Here is a 23,278-nt window from a genome sequence, read left to right on the forward strand (position 1 = left end):
GGATAGAGCCTGGGCCTGAAAGTCGGAAGGACCTGGGTTCTAATCCCGGCTCTGCCACTTGTCTGCTGTGTGACCTTGGGCAAGTTACTTCACTTCTCTGGGTCTCAGTTCCCCCATCTGGAAAATGGGGTCTGAGACTGTGAGCCCCTTGTGGGACAGGGAGTGTGTCCAACCTGATTACCTTGTACCTTGATTCTATTTATTGCCACTGTTCTCGTCTGTCCGTCTCCCAAGATCAGACTGTAAGCCCGTCAGAAGGCAGGGACTGTCTCTATCTGTTACCGATTTGTCCATTCCAAGCGCTTAGTACAGTGCTCTGCACATAGTAAGCGCTCAAAAAATACTATTGAATATCCACCCCAGCGCTTAGAACAGTGCTTGACACATAGTAAGAGCTCAACAGATGCCGTTATTATTTTTATTATTAGATGATAACCGGCTACTGGGTGGCTGGAAGGAGAGAGGGAGGGAAGGAAAGAGCAGAGGGGAGAGGTGTACACACCAATAAAGGTAACCTATACAAAGATGTCTCTACAGGCACAAATACCCAGGCACACTGCAGGTGTCCAGGAAAGCGCTCTGCACACCGTAGGTGCTCAGAACAGTGCCCACTCAGTACACGATAGGTGCTTAGTACAGTGTCCATTCTACACACAATAGATGCATGGTACAGTGCATTCAGGAGACATTTAAGGAATAGGACTGAATGGTTGGTTGAGAGATGGGTGAAATATCCGCTCCATTCATTAAACCTTGCTTTGGATTATTATCTGACCCGGATGTTGAGCAGGGTGAGGAGACACGGGGGCTGTGAAGCCCCCAGGCCCAGATTTTCAGGCCACACCCAGGGGAACCACGACGTGATCCACGAAGGACGCGGTGCCGTGCGGAGCCCAGAGGAAGAGCGGTCCGGATCCGGCCTGCCCGGGCCTCCCACCGCCTGCCCCGAGTCGGACCAGAAGCTACGTCCTCTCCTGCTGACCGAGGGAGGGCCTGGGCCCTTCGTTCATCCCTCGGATCTGTGCCGGCTTTCGTTCCCCAAAACCTTTGACATCGAAGATCCCGTTTTATCCTCCCCAGATCCAAGTGCTTAGTACAGTGCTCTGCACACAGTAAGTGCTCAATAAATACAACTGAATGAATCCAGGGGAGGTGGGAGGGGACTACTGTCCCCACTGTACAGGTGATGAAACTGAGGTCCAGAGAGGTTAAGGGACTTGCCCCAGGGCACACGGCAGCGGGCCAGGAGGCCCGAACTATTTCCACTCTGCCCTCCGTCCTAATCTGGGGGGCCCTGATCTGGGGATGGGGAGGGAATCGCTGCTGGGGGAAGGGTCTTTCTGGGCACAGGGAGGTTGGGGGCTCCCAGTTCCCCCTCACCTTGAGCACGTGAGCACGCCCGTAGGGGTCACAGGGGTTCCAGCCTCGCACACGCTAGGCTGTCCTTCCGGCCCGGCCCGGCTCCGGCTTTGGCCAACCGGAGACTGGCAGGAGGGGTGTCGGCTTCTGGGGTTCCCCTCTGAACAGTCCCAAGAGGGGGCTGTGGACAGCTGTGGGCTAGGGTCGGAGGGTGCTGGGGGCCGGGGTTGGCTGCCATTTTGGATTTGGAGCGGCGACTGTTTTAAAGCCCCTTAAACGGGCGCGGAGCCCCCGGGGGACTTCTCTGGCCGCCGGCCACAGGTGCAGAGAAGACTCGTCCGGGACTAATGGCTGTCCAGCTCATGGCTTCAGAGGGTCCCAGATGCCCCTCGGAGGGGCCCTCTGCCCTTCCACTCTTCCCGGAGATAGACCGAGGCCGGGAAGGTGGGGGGCTGGGCAGGACGGGCAGAGAGGATGGCTGTACCCCGGGTTTCCACGGCGACCGGCCCACCGCTGCTCCCCCCACCGCCCCCCACACAGCCGGGAGGTGCCATATGCCCATTCAGCTGGAGCTTTAGCAGCACGGTCCAAAACTGTTCAAAGCTGGGGTGTAGCCAGGCGTGGGGGGTGGGGGCTTTCAGCTGGAGGAGTGGGGGTCCAGCTGTGGGGGGGCAGGGCCTCTCCCCCAGCTGGGGAACGGGGGTCCAGCCGGGGAGGGTGTGGGGCCGGGGAGGGGGATCTCCCCCCGCCTCGGGGGGCCGGGGGGCCGGTCCCAGCCCGGCTGGATGGAAGGGAGCTCTCGCTCAGGGCCCGGCTGCCAACAGGGCCTCTCGATCCTCTCCGGGTGAAAGGAAAGCCGGGTTCTCCCCTCCCTCTTCATCCTCGCTCCCTGCGGGGTGCAAGAGAGACAGGGTCAGAGCGACGGGGCGGGCGGCAGGGGCAGCGGCAGCCGGAGGAAGAATCGTTCTGTAGCGAGGAGCCGTCCCGAGGGGTTTCTCCCTTCCTCCGAGGCCACCTTTTCCCCCAGCTCCGTACAGTGCTCTGCACACGGTAGGCATCCGGTACAGTACTCTGCACAGACCAGGTGTCTGTAACAGGGCTTTGTAATCGGTAGGCACCCAGTGCAGTGGTCCGGACACAGTAGATGTCCAGTACAGCACTCTGCGCAAGGCAAAAAACAAGCGCAGTACTCTGTGCACGGTGTAGTTGCCCAGGACAGCGCTCAATACGTAGTAAGTGTCCAGCACAGCACGCTCCTCATAGTAGGTGCTCCGCACATCCAGGCGATTGATTGAATACCCCTGTGAAGGCCACTGGCTCGGCCGGTGGGAAAGGGTGGCCAGCATACCGCGGGATCAGCTGGCACAGGGGAGGGTTTCGGTTGGGGTGGGGCTGGGTGGGAGGAAGGGGGCGTCTGCCCCACGGCACACGGGAAGCGTCTGGCGTCCCAACGGCCAGCACAAAGCTCCTTCAGGGAAGGCAACTTCACGACCTCACTAAAATCCGTCCTTTCCTCTCCATCCAAACTGCTACTACGTTAATCCAAACACTAAACCCACAGACGAGGTGAGTGACTCACAGAGAAGTGAAATGACTGGCCCAAGTTCACGGCAGACAAGCGGCGGAGCTGGGATTAGAACCCGGGTCCTCCTGACTTCCAGGTCCGGGCTCTATCCACTAGGACGTGCCGCTTCTCAGCTTCCTTGCTGACCTTCCTGCCTCCCGTCACTCCCCATTCCAGTCCAGACTTCACCCTGCAGCCCAGCTCATTTGTCTATAAAAACGTTCAGGCCATGTTTCCCCACTCTTCAAGAACCTCCGGCGGTCGCCCTTCCACCTCCACATCAAACAGAAACTCCACACCCTTGGCTTTAAAGCAGTCAATCCCCTCGTCCCCCCTTACCCACCTCGCTGCTCTGCTACTCCAACCCGGCCCGCACACTTCACCCCTCTAATGCCAACCTCCTCACTGAATCTCCGTCTCGTCTATCTCTCCGCCGACCTCTCGCCCCCATCCTGCCTCTGGCCTGGACCGCCCTCCCTCCTTCTATCCGACAGACAATCTCTCTACCTTCAAAGCCTAACTGAAGGCAAATCTCCTCCAAGAGGCCTTCCCTGACTAAGCCCCCCTTTCCTCTTCTCCCACTCCTGATGTGCCCCCTTTAGTCACCCCTCCCTCAGCCCCACAGGATTTATTCTGTGCCTCAGTTCCCTCATCTGTAAAATGGAGATTAAGACTGTGAGCCCCATGTGGGGACATCACAATTACCTTGTATCTACCCCAGCGTTTAGAACAGTGCTTGGCACATGGTAAGCACTTAACAAATGCCATCATCATCATTATTATTATTATTATATCCTTACTTACATTACTGCCTGTCTCCCCATCTAGTCTGTGAGCTCTCTATGGGCAGGGAACGTGTCCACCCCCGCTATCGTACTCTCCCAAGTGCTCAGTACAGTGCTCTGCACACAGTAAGCGCTCAGTAAATACCACTGATTGATTGATTACCAACTCTGTTGTATCATAATATCCCAAGAGCCCAGTACAATCTTCTACACACAGTAAGTGCTCGATAAATGTCAATCAATTAATCAATCATATTTATTGAGTGATTACTGTCTGCAGAGCGCTGTACTAAGAGCTTTGGGAGATCACAATACAACAGAATTAGAAGACACGTTCGTTCCCTGACCGCGACGAGCTCACAGTCTAAATATCACTGATTTATTGATGTACTGGTTTCCGAATCCCCTGGACCAGATCCACTGCCTCGATTATCGGCCAGCCAATGGACCCAACGAAGCCGCCTCAGTCCCTCGAATCCACTGAGGGCTGGTAGTCACCACCCCCTCACCCCTGTGGAGGGGCCGATTTCCCGGTGTGACGGGTGGGGAAAATGAGGTGCCCAGGGCCACAGTACGAGCCAGATAGGAAGCTCGGGGTGGAATGCGGAACCTCGGCAGTTCCTGAGGAACTGAGGATGCGGGCGGATCCGGATGTTGGAAAGAGGCCGGATTTTGCGCCCCACCACCAGCGTCCGCGGGCAGCTACCTGAGTCGAGCCCGTCGCGGGCAGCCCTCTGGTCGGCCTCCACGTGCAGGGCGGTCAGGAAGAAGCAGCCGCCGCCCAGGGCGGTCACAAAGACGCAGATGATGAAGCTGTACTGCAGACTCCGGACGGCCCCCAGGAAGGAATCCGACTGGTGCTTCTGAATGGCGCTGGAAATCTGCGGGGGGAAAACAGAAATGGCTTCGGTGGGGGCCAAGCCCCCTCCACGGACCAGCCCCTCCTCCATGGGATGCTCTAATCCGGGTGGGCACAAGTTAATAATAATAATGTTGGTATTTGTTAAGCTCTTACTGTGTGCAGGGCACTGTTCTAAGAGCTGGGGTAGACACAAGGGAATCAGGTTGTCCCACGTGGGGCTCACAGTCTTCATCCCCATTTTACAGATGAGGGAACTGAGGCACAGAGAAGTGAAGTGACTCGCCCACAGTCACACAGCTGACAAGTGGCAGAGCCGGGATTCGAACCCATGATCTCTGACTCCAAAGCCCGTGCTCTTTCCACTGAGCCACGCTGCTTCTCTAAGATGCCCCTCTGAAGACCGATGACCACGCCTTTTTTTAATGGTATTTGTTAAGTGCTTACTATGTGCCAGGTGCTGTACTCAGTGCCAGGGAAGAGACGAGCTATTCGGGTTGGACCCAGAGCTCGTCCCTAACATGGGGCTCGCAGTCTTAACCCCGATTTTACAGATGAGGGAACTGAAGCCCAGAGAAGCGATGTGACTTGCCCCAGGTCACGCAGCAGACAAGCGGCGGAGCCGGGAGTAGAAACCAGGTTCTTCCGACTCCCAGGCCCGGGCTCTATCCGCTAGGCCACGCTGCCTTTCCGAGGGCATCTTCTGCGGGGGCGACGCACCGCCGGCCCCGCTCTGCTCTCCCTATCCCCCGGGGCTCCCTCCCCACTTCCCGGGCGGGGGGGCCACCAGGGGCCAGAGACCAGGCCTGACCTCATTTCCTGGTGAATGAGCCTCAGTAGCATAAGAATCATAATTAGTTATAAGGCACCGATGCAGCGTTTCCTATGAGCCAGCACTACATTGAGCGTCGCGGTCAGCTGGGACACGGTCCCTGCCCCCGCATGGGGCTCCCGGGCCCAGCGGGAGGGGTACCAGGTGTCTTCTCCCCATTTGACGGAGGAGGGAACTGAGGCCCAGAGAGGTTCAGTGACTTGCCTGAGGTCACGCAGCTGCATAAATACGATTGAATAAATGAATGAATGGAGCTCACCTTTTTCTGTGAGAGTGAGGCAGAGAGACAGAAAGGCAGAGACAGGGAAAGAGGCGGGGGTGGGAGGGGACTGGTAGTCCAGGGGCTTACGAGTCCGACGAGGTAGGGGCTCCCGGCGTCTCCCAGGAGGTGGCACACCGAGATCTGCAGGGCCTCGGCGGTCCCACGCCGGCTGGCTTCCACCACCGCCTGGAACACCGAGGGGACTCGGGAATCTCAGCCGGAGCAGCCGGGGCCGGGTCACCCTCCCCGCTTCTCCACTGCCTCCATCCCCTGACCCCGGTTGGCAACGGGTCACAGCCGGGGAGCGGCCCGCAGGCTCCGTCCGCCACGTCCCCGGCCAGCCTGCCTGGTGCCGGGCCCCCGGCCCCCGCCACCGCCACTCCGGGTCGGAGCATCTTCCGTCGCCCGGGACGCTCAGAGCGTGCCCCGGTGGGGGCTGCCCTGGACTCTGCCTTTTTATTTTATGGAACGTGTTAAGCGCTTACCGTGTGCCAGTTGTACTAAGCGCTTCGGTAGATGCAAGCTATTCGGATTGGACACGGCCCGTGTCCCACACGGGTCTTAGTCTTCATCCCCATTTTGCAGATGACCGAGTCACGGAGAAGTGAAGTGACTTGCCCAAGCTCACACAGCAAATAAGTGACGGACCTGGATTAGAACTCAGATCCCCTGACTCCCGGGCCGGTGCTCGTTCCACCAGGTCAGGCTGCTTCTCAACTTTCTGATACTAATAATGGTGGTACTTATTAGGCGCTTACTATGTGCCATCTGCTGTACTGAGTGCTGGGACGGAGACAGGATCCTTAGGTGGGGCACAGTCCCTGACCCCAATGGGGCTCACGATCTAAGCAAGAAGCAGTGTGGCCTGGTAGAAAGAGCACAGGTCTTGGAGTCAGATGACCTGGGTTCTCATCCCACCTCTGCCAATTGCTCTGCCGATTGTTTGCTGTGTGTGACCTTGGATAAGTCAATTCACTTCTCTGCCTCAGTTACCTCAACTGTAAAATAGGAACTAAATGCCCGTTCTTCCCCCTACATAGACCGTGAGCCCCAGGCGGGACAGGGACTGTGTCTGACCTAATTAACTTGTACCTACCCCGGCGCTTGAAACACATAGTAAGCGCTTAACGGATGTCATGAAAGAAAAAATAAAATAAGCGGGAGGGAGAATAGGGGTCAAATCCCCACTGTACAGGTGAGGAGACTGAGGCCCAGAGAACTTTCTCTTCCGACTATTTTCCCGGGAGAAGAAGGCTTCCGGTGCTCCAGTCAGCTGATTTCATTCAACCCCGAAGCTCACTGAGGTGGGCACTCAGTTCTTTCATTCAACTATTCAATCCAATTCATTCAATTTAATTGTATTTATTGAGCGCTTACTGTGTGCAGAGCGCTGTACTAAGCACGTGGAGAGTACAATTCAGCAACAAATAGAGACAATCCCTGCCCACAGCGGGGTATCACCCTGCCCTGGCAGGGGCCGGGCACGAGAGAGTTAAAGGAAGCCTCCAGCTTGCCCGGTGCCAGCCGAGGAGAGGTGTTCTTTTCTATCTTGGGTGGCACGTGGAATGTGCAGTAATTACACATCCGGCACATTTTAGCCGAACAGCTTGAAATGCCAAGGTGAACTTGGGGCCAAGGAGAGGGAGAGAAGGCTTTGGGGTAATTACACGGATTTTACGGAAATGAACGTGGGATGGGGGTGCGGGGGACTTGAAGACAGCGATGGAGGGGGAGCCGGAGGACAGAAGGGTGTGTCCCCGTCCCCCCCGCCCCCTGCCAATCCTCCAGGCTTTCCTGTCTCAGGGGGCTTCCTGTGCAAGCTGCTATTATTTTCCACCGCAATGAGCTGGGACATCTTCAGGCTTGGCGGGGACTGGAGAAGGGGTAATTTTAAGAGCATTAAAATACTTTGTTTCCAAGAAGCCAAAACAGTTATTTACTCAAACAGAAACACAGCCCTTTTCATTTCCCCCTCTTTGAGCTTCATTCATCCTTTTGGAGGTATTCCGTGAGTCTTTACCGCGCGAGGAATGCTGTGCTGGGTGCCTAGTGATAATAATAACGATTGCGGTACTCGGTAAGCGCTTACTATGTGCCAAGCACTGGGTTAGGTACAACTTGGTTGGACTCAGTTCCTGTTCCACGTGGGGCTCACAGTCTCAATCCCTATTTTATAGATGAGGTAACTGAGGCACAGGGAAGTGAAGTGACTTGCCCGAGGTCACACAGAAGACACGTGGCAGAGCTGGGATTAGAACTCGTGACTCCCAGGCCTGTGCTGAAGTCACCCTGCCATACTGCTACTCTGCCTACAAGGGGCAGAGTGCTGAGAGGGGCCCCTTCTGTGTGCAGAGCGCTGTGCGGGACACTCAGTGCTTTTCTAGGTGCATCCTGGGCGCAGAGCACCGTCCTGGGTGTCTGCTGTGTGCAGAGCACTGTACTGAGCACCTGCTATGTGCAGAGCATTGTATCGAACACCTCCCTCTGTGTGCAGAGTGCTGTACTGATTGCCCACCGTGTGCAGAATGATGTAGTGGGTGCCATCTGTGCGCTGTACAAGCCCTTGGAAAAGTACAGAGTGACTAAAAGACTGTATCCTAGAGGAGCCGCCAGTCCCCCTCCCCATCCCACACACACTTTCTCTCACACGCGTCCCCTCCCAGCGGGAGCGGGAGGAAAAGCTTTCAGCCAGCTGGCATCAGCCAGGGGACGGAGAAATGAAGAGGTGACTAAATAAACGAATCGGTCACCGGATCCAGATGGCGGAGGGCGGCTGCCGGGACCACCCAACCTGGGACCGTAGGCCGGAATCAAGGAAGGCTTCCCGGAGCGGGCGGGCCGCTCGGGAGAGTCCCGGAAGCGTGAAGGCGGGGTGGGGGTCTGGGGCCCGCAGCTCCCTGCTGGAGGCGTCGAGAGGCGGCCGTGTAGGCCGAGAGCGCTAAGTCCGTCTCCCCGGTTCCAGTGTGGGGGCCTCGGGTGGTCAGGCCTCTGCTTCTGAGGCACTTCCCCAAGCGCTCAGTACCGTGCATCGCCACTCCCCCCCCAACCCCATATCAGCCAGGCGCTCAGCAAATTCCTGACGCCATTATTGTGTGCCGGCGGGCGCCCCCGGTATGTGGCGGCACCTGCCCAGGGAGGGTCGGTCCCGGAGCCGACCTTCTGACATCTTATTTTGCTGGAAAAAAACCCCCCAGAATGGGAGATGGAAGGGTCCTAGTCGGGGGGCGCCCACGGAATAACTGGGGTGGAGGGGAGGCAGGTCTCACCAGCAGGATGTCGGTCACGACGGCCCAGTTAAAGGACAGAAGGAGTTCTCCCAGGCCGAGGCAGATCTGCAGGGAGAACAGTGAGCTCAGAATAATAATAATAATAATGATGGGATTCGTTAAGCGCTTACTATGTGCCAAGCACTGGGATAGATACAAAGTAATCAGGTTGTCCCACTTGGGGCTCACAGTTTTGATCCTCCTTTTATAGAGGCACAGAGAAGTGAAGTGACTTGCCCAAAGTCACATAGCTGACAAGTCGCGGAGCTGGGATTAGAACCCACGACCTCTGACTCCCAAGCTTGTGCTCTTTCCACTAAGCCCCGCTGCTTCTCTAAGAAAGGCAAAGAGGCCTTCAGAAGAAAGGCCCCCACACCTCCGTCCCCCTGCCACCTCCCTGCCTCCACCCCCTGCCTCCCAAGTCTATCTCCCAGACCTGTGACTCAGGAAAAACTCTTTGCTGTTCCCTCCCTCCCCGGCCCTCTTTTATAGCTGGAAAAGTGGAGCGGAGGCCCAGAGAGAGGGAGCACTAGCTCCAAGATCACACAGCGCACGGAGGAGAGGAGCGGGGCCGCAGAAGAGTTCTGGAGACTCCTTCCGGGCCTCAGGTCAATCCCCTTGGCTCCCGGGCAGCCTCGCCCCCTGCCAAGGGAGCGTTCCCTTTCTCACGGCCTCCCCTTCTTTCTCCCCGAGGGGGTCCCCTTCCCGCTCCCCACTGCCCCGGGACGGTTGGGTGACCGCTGACCCTCTGGCCTTCCTCCTTTCCCAAACCCCCTACCCTTCCCGACCTTCCTCCCCTCCTAGCCCTTTGAGACGACGGTCCTGGGCGGCCCCAATTAGCCACCGGGCCCGGGCTCCGCACCGAGCAGAAAAGCCAATTACTCTGCCAACCCCCTCGTCGCTGGGCTGGATGGCAGCGCGGCAATTAGTGCCCTAATTATCTTGTCAGCCTGGCAGCCAATACTGCGGATGGCGGTGGAGGGGGAGGAGCTGCAGCTGGTTGCGGGTGGAAGCTGGGGGCTGGGGACTGGGGCAGGGGGTAGCCACCCTTCTGGAGCCAAGTCCCCGACTCCCGTAACCTTCCCCCTTCTTCCCCAGTGGCCACTCCAAACTGGGGCTTGGCTCGTGTCTTCCCCGAGGGCTCAGAGGGGCTTGGAGAGACTTCCAGGTGGAGGAAGGAGCGGAGGACCTCCAAGGGTCCGGGGGTGAGACGCCGTAGTGGTTCCGCAGACCCAGGTATCCCAGACCCTCCTCACTCTCCCCTCCGGGGATGACCGGTCCGGAGCCGCGGCCGCGGGCCCGCGTGTCCGTGAAAGTCGGTCCCGTTTGCTCTGGCCAGGTGGAGGGGCTGGGGGTGCCCTGGGGGCTCCTGGAGGGGGAAGCCCGGCGCAGCCTTCCTGAAGCCCAGGGTCTCTGGGCTTTCAAGTTAAGGAGGGGGCTGGCATTGAGGGAAGAGACTCCCGCCGCCTCTGGTCTCCGATGACTTCGGGCCCCGCTGACCAGGCCTGGAAAACACTTTTTATCACGGGGGACCAGTGTCGTGGAGCCCCAGTGGGGGGCTGATTCTGCTCCTGAGACACACCTTGGAGGAGTTTTGGAGAACCTTCTGCTCTATGGGTTCTGGAGAAGCTTTCTCCTCTGGAGGGACTCTGGAGGGTTTCTGGAGATTTGGAGGTGAGCTCTGGAGAAGTTTTATGCTCTGGAGGGGTCCTGGAGAAGCTTTTGGGGGGCTCTGGAGAAGCTTTTCGCCCTGGAAGGTTTATGCAGAAGTTTTCGGGGGGCTCTATCTAGATAAGCTTTTTGCTCTGGAGGGGTTCGGAAGAAAGTTTTCAGGGCAGGGGGGACTTTGGAAGAGTTCCAAAGAAGTTTTCTGCTCAGGAGGAGCCTTCCGTTCAGTGGCCCAGGCTACACCCATCAGCCCCAGGGAATGTGGAGGAGGGGCTTGAAGGAGAGTTTTCCCTCCTACCCCTTTACACCTCTAGCTTTCGGTGAGCATTCGATCCCCACCCCGACCCTGGAGAAGCAGAAGCTGCGATGAGAGTTGGGGGGCCGGCGGAGAATTGCCGCTCTCGGAAAGGTGACCCTGCCCAAATGGGATACTCTTTGCCCCTTTCCAACCCAACAAGAGTCCGATCCTCTCCGACCCCTCGACCCTGCAGGGTCTGAGCCCCCCACGACACCCTACACTGCGGGGTCCGAGTTCCCCACCTGACACCCCAACACGATGGGGTCTGACTTCCCACCCCCAACTGACAACCCACCCCAAGAAGACACTCCTGAACCCCTCCCACCCCCATGAGGCTGCGTGGCCAAACCCGGCCTGGAATAAGGACGAGGAATTGGGGAGAAGGGGAGAATTTCTCCGTTCATTGCATCCCTGCCAGTGCTGCCCCCCTGCCCCGCCTGTTGCCCCCCGCTGCTCCTACTGCCCAGCCCGCCGCCCAGCCCATTTCCCCACCGTGGGTTGGCAGAGTCCAGTCAAAAAAGCAGCGTGACGTCCGGAGGCCCGACTGCAGCCCGGGCCACTCCTGGGGGACGGGGAAGGCCGCAGAGGGGTGGGAAAGTTCCCCATCTGTAAACAAGGAATCCGATCCGGACGCCCCGTGTTATTTTTGGAGTGGCTCAGCGAGCTGGAATGCCAGGAAGGGAGGATGGGACGGTCCAGTTGCCACAGAGGACATAATTGTCCCCTCTGGGGAGGGCCGGCAGTGGGGGCGGGGGCCGGGGCGAGCCGCGGGAGGACAGTCCCGCCTTCTTGGGCCCGGTGTTGGGCAGCGGCTGAGCGCGCTCTACCCCGCCTCTCCCCTTCACCCGTCCGACACTCCAAGAGGCGGGATGAGGCCCCCGTGTCACAGGTGGGGAGACTGAGGCTGGGGTCCTGCCCTCTGCTCAATCAATCGGTGGTATCTATTGAGCGCTTACTATATACAGACTACTGTTTGGGAGAGCACAATACAACGGAATTAGCTGTCACGTTCCCTGCCCTCAGTGAACTTACAGTGAGATCTCAAGGACTTTCGCTCTAACGTCACAAGCGGTGTGGCCTAGTGAGGAGGACCCGAGTCGGGAGAGGGGGGTTTTAGTCCCAGCTTTGCTCCTGGCTTGCTGTGTGTCCTTGGGCAAGTCACTTAACATCTCTGGGCTTCAGTTTCCTCATCTGTATAATGGGGATGAGGTCCCTGTTCTCCCAACTCCTAGACTGGGAGCCCAATGTGGGTCAGGGCTTGGATTTGATATGATTGTATTTTATCTCCTCCGGTGGTTGGAACACTATGAATAATAATATTAATAATGATTATTAACATTATTATTAACACTATTAATAATAATAATGGTATTTGTTAAGTGCCTACTATGTGCCAAGCGCTGTTCTAAGTAATAATAATAATAATGTTGGTACTTGTTAAGCGCTTACTATGTGCAGAGCACTGTTCTAAGCGCTGGGGTAGATACAGGGTGATCAGGTTGTCCCACGTGAGGCTCACAGTCTTAATCCCCATTTTACAGACGAGGTAACTGAGGCACAGAGAAGTTAAGCGACTTGCCCAAAGTCACCCAGCTGACAAGTGGCGGAGCCGGGATTAGAACCCACGACCTCTGACTCCCAAGCCCGGGCTCTTTCCACTGAGCCACACTGCTTCAATATTTATATAAGTATATATGACACAGTAAGTGCTCAATACGTACGATTGAATGAATGAATTTATATATACATACATACATGCAGATATTATATATACATATATACATATTTACGTGTGTATGTGTGTATACATACACACACATACAAATATATGCACATAGTATTTATCTCTCCCTCTCTACTATATACATATATAGTCACACAAAACTTTGATGTATTTATATTTGCCCTTAATATTCAAAGGTGACACCAATGACCTCAGTGGAGAATAACCTATTAAGAGCTTAACAAATACCACAGTTATTATCTAACGGGGGAGAGTCAGCCAGGCAAAAGTCTTTCACAACCCGCCAGCCTTCTTGAATAGATAAATCAATTTGTATCAATTAAGATAAGCGTAGAACACTTATCTGAGTGCTAGGTTGCTAACTCCTTGAGGGCAGGGATTACTTCTAACTGGATCTTACTATCCCCGAATACTCTCAGTGGTTCTTTGAGAACCAGGTTCATGCCTACTGATTCTATTGTATTCTCCCCACTGCTCAGCACAGTGCTCTGCACTCAGTAGACTGTAAGTTCTTCGAAGCTAGAGATCGTGTCCGCTAGCTCTACTGTCCTCTCCCCAGCGTTCGGGCCGATGTTCCGCATGTAATCGACTGTAAGCTCTCGGAGGGCGGGGATCGCGTCCACGAACTCTATTGTCCACTCCTCAGTGCTCGGGACAGTGCTCTGCACGCCACGGACACTCAGGGGATGGATGCTGTAGACGGGCTGATCGGCGGAGAGAGCGGCCGAGGACTAGCGGGGGGATACGGTGGGCTGGCCTTCTTAAAGGCCGGGGTCACCGGACGGACGGGGCCGGGGGCCGGGGGGGTCCCCGGGGCTGGGTTGGGGCCCGGAATGGAGGGAGCCACACCACCTGCGACCTCCAAATCTAGGGCGGGGGAGGAGGGAGGGCCCCTGGGCCGCGTGCCAGCCCGTACGCCTTTGGTCGCCCTAATTTTGTAGGGAGAGAGATGATAACGGGGTCAGTCCTCGGCGGCCCAGCCCACCTTCTCCTGCCTGGCCGGCGGACACGGCCCACCATCCCCGTCCCCCTTCCCCCAAGAACACGTCTCGTCCGCGATCCGGCCCCCGCAACCCCGTGCTCGCGGCCCGTGATCCCCGCCCTCCTGAACTCGGCCCGTGCGGGCCACGATCCCCGCCCAGGCTTCGGCCTCCCAGATGGACCAAGACGGTGCCAGGAGCACCAAACAGACCAGCGACACCCCCTTTGGTCTCCCCTTTCCCTCCTCTTCCTCCTCCTCCTCTTCTTCCTCTCTCCCAGCCCGTGACCCCAGAAGGGGAAGGGGCTGGTTGGCTCGGGGGAAGAGCAGGCCGAGGGCAGGTGGCTTTAACGTCTTCCTCAAGAACGGATCATTCCGTATAATTAATTGAGCTCTTACTGTGTGCAGAATGCTGTCCTGGTCACCAGCTGGGTGAAGAGCACTGTCCTGGGTGTTTACTCCACGCATAGCACTGTACTGGATGCCTCCTGTGTATGCAGAGTGCCTAAGGCCTGCAGAGCTCTGTACTTGCACAGCTTGTCAGCTGTGTAACTTCTCTGTGCCTCAGTTACCTCATCTGTAAAATGGGATTAAGACTGTGAGCCCCACGTGGGACAACCTGATTCCCGTGTCTACCCCAGCGCTTAGAACAGTGCTCTGCACATAGTAAGCGCTTAACAAATACCAACGTTATTATTACTGGGTGCCTACCATATGCAGAATATTGTCCTGGGCACCCATTGCATGCAGAGTGCTGTACTGTGTAGAGCATTTTCATGGGTGTCTACAATGTGGACTGGGTGCCTACTGTGTGCAGAGTGCTGTACTGGACATCTTCAGCCTGCAGAACCGTGTCCTGGGTGCCTATCATATGTAAAGCCCTCTACTGGGTGATTGCTGTGTTGGTAATAGTAATAATAATAACTATGGTATTTGTTAAGCGCTTACTATGTGCCAGGCACTGTACTAAGTGCTGGGATGAATAGAAGGTCATGGGTTCGAATGCCGGCTCTGCCACTTGTCAGCTATGTGACTGTGGCCAAGTCACTTCACTTCTCTGTGCCTCAGTTACCTCATCTGTAAAATGGGGATTAACTGGGAGCCTCACGTGGGACACCTGATGACCTTGTATCTCCCCCAGGCTTAGAACGGTGCTCTGCACATAGTAAGCCCTTAACAAATACCAACATTATTATTATTATTATTATTACAAGCAAATTAGATTGTACACAGTCCCAGTCCCACGTGGGGCTCACAGTCTCAATCCCCATTTTCCAGATGAGGGAACTGAGACTCAGAGAAGGCAAGTGACTTGCCCAAGGTCATATAGCGGACAGAGTGGCAGAACTGGGATTAGCACCCACGACCTTCTGACTCCCGGGGTCTATCCACTATGTCTTGCTCCTTCTCGTGATATTTACTGAGCAGCCAGTGGAGCAGCGCTGGTGTTTCTGAGAGGTCACGGGGCGGCGCTAGCCTTGCCCGAGCACCGGCTGGGACGGGACACTGTGCCCAGCGCTTGGGAGAGCCCCAGACCTAGATAATAATAATGTTGGTGTTTGTTAAGCGCTTACTATGTGCAGAGCACTGTTCTAAGCGCTGGGGGAGATCCAGGTCATCAGGTTGTCCCACGTGAGGCTCGCGGTTTTACAGATGAGGGAACTGAGGCCCAGAGAAGTGAAGTGACTCGCCCACAGTCACACAGCTGCCACGTGGCAGAGCCGGCAGTCGAACCCATGACCTCGGCCTCCCAAGCCCGGCCTCTCTCCACTGAGTCACGCTGCTTCTCCACGATGTGAGCCGGGAATCTCTCCACCGGCCAGGCCGGACCACCACCCTCCGAGGGTCACGGCTGAAGGGGGGAGCGAGGAGGCCGGGGCCGGAGAGCCAGCCCCCAGAAGGCGTGGGCCCAGACCCCGACTCCGGCCCCGGAGAAGCTGGACCCAGGAGGGCCGGGCTGCTCAGGGGAAGCCCCGCCTGGCAAGGAGGGGGTATTTTTAGAGTGAGGAAGGCTGGCGGAGAGCGCTGTTGTTATAGGGGAGTGGGAATCACTGTAATTAAGCTTCCCAACCCCATCACTTCGCTAATTTGAGGAATGGGCAGGCAAGGAGGCGGACGGAACGGGCCGGGAGCCCTCGCCCGTCGGCCGGGTCGGAGGGACGGCCTCCCCCAGAGCCCCAGCCCCCGGGGAGACCCTCCTGATGCCCATCTCTTCGCCAGGCGGGGAGGGGGGGACAGCAGCCCGGAGATCCCCTCCCCGCCGGTGATGGGGGGAAACGGAACCGGGAGGGTCAGAAGGGAGCTGGACAGAGGGGAGGAGGGGCGGCAACTGGGGGAGGGGAAGAAGGGAGCTGCGGGGACGATGGGGAGAGAAACGCTGAGCTGGCAACACGGGAGCTGACGGTGGGGGGCTGTGGTGGGGAAAGGGAGAGGTTGGGGGAGGGGAGAGGAGGCGTCGAGAGGGGAGGGCCTGGGGGAGGGGGAAATGCAGATGATAATAATAATAATTATGGTATTTGTAAAGTGCTTACTACGTGCCAGGCACTGTGGGTGATTAGAAGCCAAGCGGGTTGGACCCGGTCCCCGTCCCCCTTGGGGCTCACGGTCTCAATTCCCGTTTTGCAGACGAGGTAACGGAGGCCCGGAAAAGTGAAGTGACTCGTCGCCCAGCGGACAAGTGGAAGAGCAGGGATTAGAACTCATGACCTTCTGACTACCGGGCCCGTCTGACCCGAGACAACCGTCCGCTCGGCCCCGCCGTCCAGCCGGCCCCGCCGGGGTCGTCCCCGCTGTAGTCAGGGGACACTGCCGCCTCTCTCTGCCGGGCCTCCGGTCCTCGGGGACCCTCCCCCCCGGCCAGATGGGCTGGGAAGGAACACCCGGTCACCCCGGGAGGGGAGATTAATCCCAATTAACTCTCGGCCCTGCCCCGTCTCGTCCTTGGGAGGCGTGGAAGGTCAGCCACCGATCTCCCAGGGCACTCTGGGAATTGATGGAAATTTGGGAAGGAGATGGGAGGAGGGAGGAAGGGAGATGGAGAAGGGAAGAGAGATAGGGGAGAGAGGCAGGGAGACAGGATCAGAAGGGAAGGGGGATAGAAGGGGGTGGGGGCACTGCGCTGGGCACCCACTGGGTACAGAGCACTGTGCGAGGGCCTTGAGAGCGTCCAAAGAAAGCGCAAGGCTCCAGTCCCTGCCCCGGAGGGGCTTTCAGAGATCTCTGACGAGGCAGGCAGACCCAGAAACCCATGAGAGGGGAGCCGGAGAGAAAATCGTGGTTAATAATAATAATAATGTTGGTATTTGTAAGCGCTTACTCTGTGCAGAGCACTGTTCTGAGCGCTGGGGGAGATCCGGGGTCATCAAGTTGGCCCACGTGAAGCTCCCGGTCTTCATCCCCATCTTCCAGATGAGGTCACCGAGGCCCAGAGAAGTGAAGTGCCTCGCCCACATTCACACAGCTGCCAAGTGGCGGGGCCGGGATTCGAACCATGACCGCCGACTCCCAAGCCCGGGCTCTTTCCACTGAGCCACGCTGCTTCTCCGGTTAGAGCCGGGAGCTCCCGAGGTTCAGGGAAGCGGATCTCTGTAAACACCCTTCACTCCGTAAAGAGAGAGTGTGACCTAGTGGATAAAGCCAGGGCCTGGAAGTCAGAGGGACCTGGGTTCTAGTTCTGCCTCCTCCACTTGGTCCACTGTGTGTCCTTCTCCATGCCTCAGTTACCTCATCTGGAAAATGGGGATTAAGACTATGAGTCCCAGGTGAGACACGTACTGTGTCCAACTTGATCACCTTGTATCTACCCCAGCACTTAATAAGGTGCCCAGCACATAGTAAATGCTTAATAAAGATCGTAAAAAAGACGGGCCGGGGCTGGGGTCGAGAAGCAGTGTGGCTCAGTGGAAAGAGCCCGGGCTTGGGAGTCAGAGGTCACGGGTTCGAATCCCGGCCCCGCCACTTGGCAGCAGTGTGACTGTGGGCGAGTCACTTCACTTCTCTGGGCCTCAGTTCCTTCATCTGTAAAATGGGGATGAAGACTGTGAGCCTCACGTGGGACAACCTGATGACCCCGTATCTCCCCCCAGCGCTTAGAACAGTGTTCTGCGCCTAATAAGCGCTTAACAAATACCGACATTATTATTATTATTATTATTATTAAATAATCACTCACTGATGGACAGTCTCTCCCCGCCTCTGGGTATTAACCCCATGACCACCCCAGCAGGGTCTGCCCCTTCCATGCCAGCTGACCGCCGACCTCTCGGCCCATCCCAGCGGACGGTGCCCGGCGGACCTGGGAGAAGACCCTCGGCTCTGAATTCAAGTCTCAGGGGGCAGAGGCGGGGGGGCTCCTTATCCCCATTTTACAGAAGAAGAAACGGAGGCCCAGCAAGGAGAGGTGAGTGGCCCGAGGTCGCACAGCAGGCCGGGGGGCAGAGCCAGAACTAGACTCGACTCGGCTCGAACCCGGCCCGAACCCCAGGATTGAGCTTCATCCGCCGGGCCGCTCTGCCAGAGGGTGTGGATTGGTGGATTCAGGGAATCTGCCCCGGCGCGAGGTACAGTGGCCAGCACGGAGTAAGCGCTTCACAAATGCCACAAAAAATAAGTGGAACGTGTCTACCAACTCCTTGTACTGTACTCTCCCAAGCACTTAGTCCAGTGCTCTGCGCAAAATAAGCGCTCAATAAATACCACTGATTGATCGATCGATTGAATAGGGTCCGGCCTGGGCAATCCGGCCCACCCCACTTTGCCGGGTCCTCCGGGGGTTCCTCCTCGCCCCGACCCCGGCGGTCACAGAACCAGCGTGGCTCAGTGGCCAGAGCACAGGCCTGGGAGTCCCAAATCCTGGGTTCTAATCCGAGCTTTGCCGCTTGTCTGCTGTGTGACCTTGTGTGTCAGCTGGAAAATGGGGATGGAGACTGTGAGCCCCAGGTGGGACAGGGATCGGGTCCAACCTGATGAACTTGTATCTACCCCAGCGCTTAGAACAGTGTCTGGCACAAAGTAGGTGCTTAACAAGTACCACGATTTTTATTATTACTCACGTAAGTGACCACGATGCTTTTGGAGGCGAAGAAGATGGTCAGGAGGAGGCAGGGGGCGGCCGCCAGCAGGCTCATGGCGCAGAGGAGCGAATCCGCCTTGGGGCTGAACTTCCTGAAGTAGCGGGCCACCTGGGCCCCCAGGATCACCCCGACGATTCCGGTCCCGATGGCCAGCCCCCCAAAAATCAGGCTGAAGGTGGGAAAGAGGGCAGGTCAGGGACACGGAAGAGTCACCGCGTAGTGATGTCCGCTCACCCGAACGGTGGCCAATTGAAGGACGGGTCTACGACCCCCCGGGGACGGGGCTAAGTCATCGGGTGGTGGGCGCTTAGACGGTAGGGCGGCATCGGGAAGCCCACCTTTCTGCCCCCTCCCTGTTGGGGGACACCGGGGCCGGCCCCTTCTCTCTGGCCTCAGTTTCCCCACCTGGAAAGTGGGAAGGGGAATCTTTGGGCCTTAGATGCCCAAGAGGGTCTCTAGCCCCTCTCTGGGAGGGCAACCCTACCTTGGTCGCAGAATCCTCTAGGGGCCTCGTGCCTTTCCTCATTCTCCCTACCCGCCCGGCCGTCCGAGAGAGCACCTCACCTGTCTGAGGAGTCGCAGTGCGTCTGGAGGCAGGGGGGCTCCAGGCCGAGGAACAAGCGGGCCTGGTACAGAAACCGCGGCCCCCAGAAGCCCAGGGCGCCGGACACGAAGCCCATCGCTGTCACGCCGAGGGAGGACCAGATGAAACTCCGGCTGTAGAGACGAGGGGCAGACGTCAAGGCCACCCCCTCCCTCACTCGTTCACGTCGGACACGGAGACTCTAAACTGTGATCTTGCCGTGGGCGGGGAATGAGTCTGTTATATTGTCCTGTCCTCTCCCAAGTTTTTAGTACGGTGCCCTGCTCCCAGTAGGTGCTCAATAAATATGATTGACTGAGAGCTGGGCTGGGCCTCCGCTGGGTGACGAGAGTTGTGCTGGGCACCTACGGGGGGTGCAGAGCAGAGCAGGGCAACTACTGGGTGCGGAGAGGGGAGTAGGGTAGCTACTGTGCGAAGAGAGCTGTGTTGAGCGACTCGTGCGTGAGGGGAGCTGAGCCGGACCGGAGAGTTCAAGGGAGGGGCCCGAGGAGGCCGCAGACCCCCCTGGGTTGAGGAGATTGATGGGGAGGAACGGAGAGGGGAGGGGGTTCCCCAGTAGCCCCCGTGATGGGGGTGAAAATGTGGGTTCATCCTACCCCTCGGGGGGGTTCCGGGCTTGAGAGCTTCTGCCCGTCAAGCACGGTGCGCCTGGCGGGCCGGACAGGGACCGATCGCCGTCAATCGGCGCGTTAGAAATTGGTCCCTCCGGGGCAGGACTCGGAACTTCCAATGCTTGTTGTGTTGGACTCCTCCGAGCGCTCGGTACCGGGCTCCGCACCCAGCAAGTGCTCGATAAATCCCACCGTTCGGCTGATCCCGTGCGCTCGGTCGAGGCCTCCCGACCGATTGATCGATTGAGCACTGGAGCTCGTCGGGATCAGGGCAGGACTCCGGCACTTCCTTCTTGACCTTGCGCGGCTCCCGCCTCCTGCCTCGGTTTGCCCCCTGCCCCACCAGAATCCTGCTGCCCCTCCCAGGGGGCAGAGAAGCAGTGTGGTCTAGCGGATAGAGCACGGGCCCGGGAGTCGCAAGGACCTGAGTTCTAACCCCAGCTCCGCCTCTTGTCAGCTGGGTGACTGCAAGTCACTTCCCTTCTCTGGGCCTCAGTTTGCTCATCTGTAAAATGGGGATGGAGACCGTGAGCCGCACGGGGAGCAGGGACCGTGTCCCACCTGATGATCTTATGTCTACCCCAGTATTTAGTATAGGGCCTGGCACATAGTAAGCACTTAACAAATAAAATGTAAAACGAGGAGCAGCGTGGCTCAGCGGAAGGAGCACTGTCTGGGGACCCAGAGGTCATGGGTTCAAATCCCAGCTCCGCGGCTTGTCAGCTGTGTGACTTGGGGCAAGTCACTTAACTTCTCTGCGCCTCAGTTCCCTCAACTGTAAAATGGGGATTAAAACTGTGAGCCCCACGTGGGACAACCTGATGACCTTGTATCCTCCCCAGCACTTAGATCAGTGCTCTGCACATAGTAAGCGCTTAACAAACGCCATTATTATTAAAATACGATAAAGAGAAAAAAGGGGGCGGCAGTCGGCCAGGCGGCCGGGTGGGAGCCTGGGTGAGAGAGAGGGAGAGCGCTCTGGGTGTGAGATGGTTTTGATTGTAAAATTAAAGCCCGGAGCCGGCGGGGAAGGACAAAGGCACCGTTGTTCGGGCCGTGCCGGGCATCCTCTTCTCCAACGGTTTCACGAGGCATCCTATAAACGTCAGCGCGGACGCTGTCACCCCCAGCGGCTTCAAGCTCAGGCAGGTTTCTCCCCCACCCCTTCAGCCGCCCCAGCTCGAGGGAGCTTCACTGGATCATTCCCGCTTACGGCAGCGGACGGAGCCCGGGAGTCAGAAGGATCGGGGTTCTAATCCCGCCTCCACCACGGGTCCGCTGCGTGACCTCGGGGAAGTCGCTTAACTTCTCCTTGCCTCAGGTATCCATTCTGAAAAATGGGAATTAAGACCCGGAGCCCCCAACTTCACTTCTCTGGGCCTCAGTTCCCTCATCTGAAGACTGTGAGCCTCATGAGGGACATCCTGATGAGGCTTTATCGACCCCAGCGCTCAGTACAGTGCCCGGCACATAGTAAGCGCTTAAAAAATACATAAAAAAAGCAGAAGCTCCTCACCAACCTACTGTAAGCGACTGGGTGGGCTCTCTCCCTCCGACCTATCCGCTCTCCCCGAGCTGGCGCACTCGGTTCCTCTAATCCCGACCCGCTCCCCGTGCCTCCATTTTGTCTATCTCGCTGTTGGACCTTTGCCCGCATCCTCCCGCTTTGTACCCAACAGTCCACTGCTCCTCCCATCTTCAGAGCCCCCCTAAAATTCATTCATTCAATAGTATTTATTGAGCTCTTACTATGTGCAGCGCACTGTACTAAGCGCTTGACCGTACACATCTCCTCTAGCCTGGAAGCTTGCTATGGACGGGGAATGTGTCTGCTGATTCTGTCAGGTCGTACTCACCCGAGTGCTCAGTACAGTGCTCCGCAAAGAGTAGGAGCTCAAAAAATATGATTAAACACTAACCCGACTCTCCCTCCCTTCTGCGTCGCCCACGCATGTGAGTGCTCACCGCCTCCCACCTCGCACCCAAGCACTTTGATTCATTCAATACTATTTATTGAGCACTTACTATGTTCAGAGCACTGTACTAAACGCTTGGAATGGACAATTCGGCAACAGATAGAGACAATCCCTGCCCAGTGACAGGCTCGCAGTCTAATCATGCTCACCCACCCTGAGTCTCTCGGCACTTACGTTCCTATCCACACACGCGGTCGGTTAGTACAGTCCCTGCACGTAGTAAACACTTAACAAATACCTTAATTATTATTATTCCCCGCTCTGTAAGGTATTTTAGCATCTGTCTCCCCAACCAGAATGTAAACTCTATGAGGGAAAGGGTACTCTCCCAAGCGTTTAGTCCCTCGCTCTGCACGCAGTTAGCCGTGTGACAAGCAGCGCGGTTTAACGGAAAGAGCCGGGGCTTGGGAGTCAGAGGACGAGGGTTCTAATCCCAGAGAAGCAGCGTGGCTCAGTGGAAAGAGCCCGGGCTTGGGAGTCAGAGGTCATGGGTTCGAATCCCGGATCTGCCACTTGTCAGCCGTGTGACTGTGGGCAAGTCACTTCACTTCTCTGGGCCTCAGTTCCCTCATCTGTAAAATGGGGATTAAGACTGTGAGCCTCCCGTGGGACAACCTGATGACCCTGTATCTCCCCCAGCGCTTAGACCAGTGCTCTGCACATAGTAAGCGCTTAACAAATACTAACACTAGTATTATTATTATTATTATCCCGGCTCTGTCACTTTTCTGCCGTGTGACCTCGGGCAAGCCACTTGACTTCTCTGGGCCTCAGTTCCCTCATCTGTCAAATGGGGATTAAGACTGAGAGCCCCACGTGGCACAAACCTGATGACCTTGTATCTACCCAGCGCCTAGAACAGTGCTTGGCACATAGTAAGCGCTTAAGAAATACTCTTAATAATAATAATAATGTTGGTATTTGTTAAGTGCTTACTATGTGCCGAGCACTGTTCTAAGCGCTGAGGTAGACACAGGGGAATCAAGTTGTCCCACGTGGGGTTCACAGTCTTAATCCCCATTTTACAGATGAGGTAACTGAGGCACCGAGAAGTTAAGTGACTTGCCCAAAGTCACACAGCTGACAAGTGGCCGAGCCGGGATTCTGACTCCAAAGCCCGTGCTCTTTCCACTGAGCCACGCTGCTTCTCTTACTTCTTATTACTATTACTATTACTATTACTTCTTATTAGTAGTAATAGTAAGCGCCCAATAAATAGCAATGATCGATTGATGGATTGCCCTTGGAGGCAGCTGGTGGGAGGTCGGTCGTCGATGACACAGCTCATCGTAGCTCAGTGGAAAGAGCCCGGGCTGGGGAGTCAGAGGTCGTGGGTTGGAATCCCCACTCTGCCACTTGGCAGCTGGGTGACTGCGGACGAGTCACTTCACGTCTCTGC

General features: G+C 57.0%; 1 protein-coding gene across 1 annotated transcript in view; it reads right to left on the reverse strand.

Annotated features, from left to right (window-relative positions):
- Positions 1-1,154: 1,154 nt before the first annotated feature.
- Positions 1,155-23,278, reverse strand: part of SPNS3 (sphingolipid transporter 3 (putative)) — a 35,154-nt gene continuing 13,030 nt past the window's right edge. The window contains exons 7-12 of the mRNA XM_029082446.2: positions 19,253-19,405; positions 18,668-18,857; positions 8,928-8,993; positions 5,749-5,847; positions 4,415-4,589; positions 1,155-2,248 (exon numbers count right to left, since the gene is read on the reverse strand). Coding sequence (XP_028938279.1) covers positions 2,163-2,248; positions 4,415-4,589; positions 5,749-5,847; positions 8,928-8,993; positions 18,668-18,857; positions 19,253-19,405 — 769 coding nt within the window. The 3' untranslated portion in view covers positions 1,155-2,162. The remainder of the gene's footprint in view (positions 2,249-4,414; positions 4,590-5,748; positions 5,848-8,927; positions 8,994-18,667; positions 18,858-19,252; positions 19,406-23,278) is intronic.

Source organism: Ornithorhynchus anatinus, chromosome 17 (genome assembly GCF_004115215.2).
Source record: "Ornithorhynchus anatinus isolate Pmale09 chromosome 17, mOrnAna1.pri.v4, whole genome shotgun sequence".
Lineage (NCBI taxonomy): Eukaryota > Metazoa > Chordata > Mammalia > Monotremata > Ornithorhynchidae > Ornithorhynchus > Ornithorhynchus anatinus.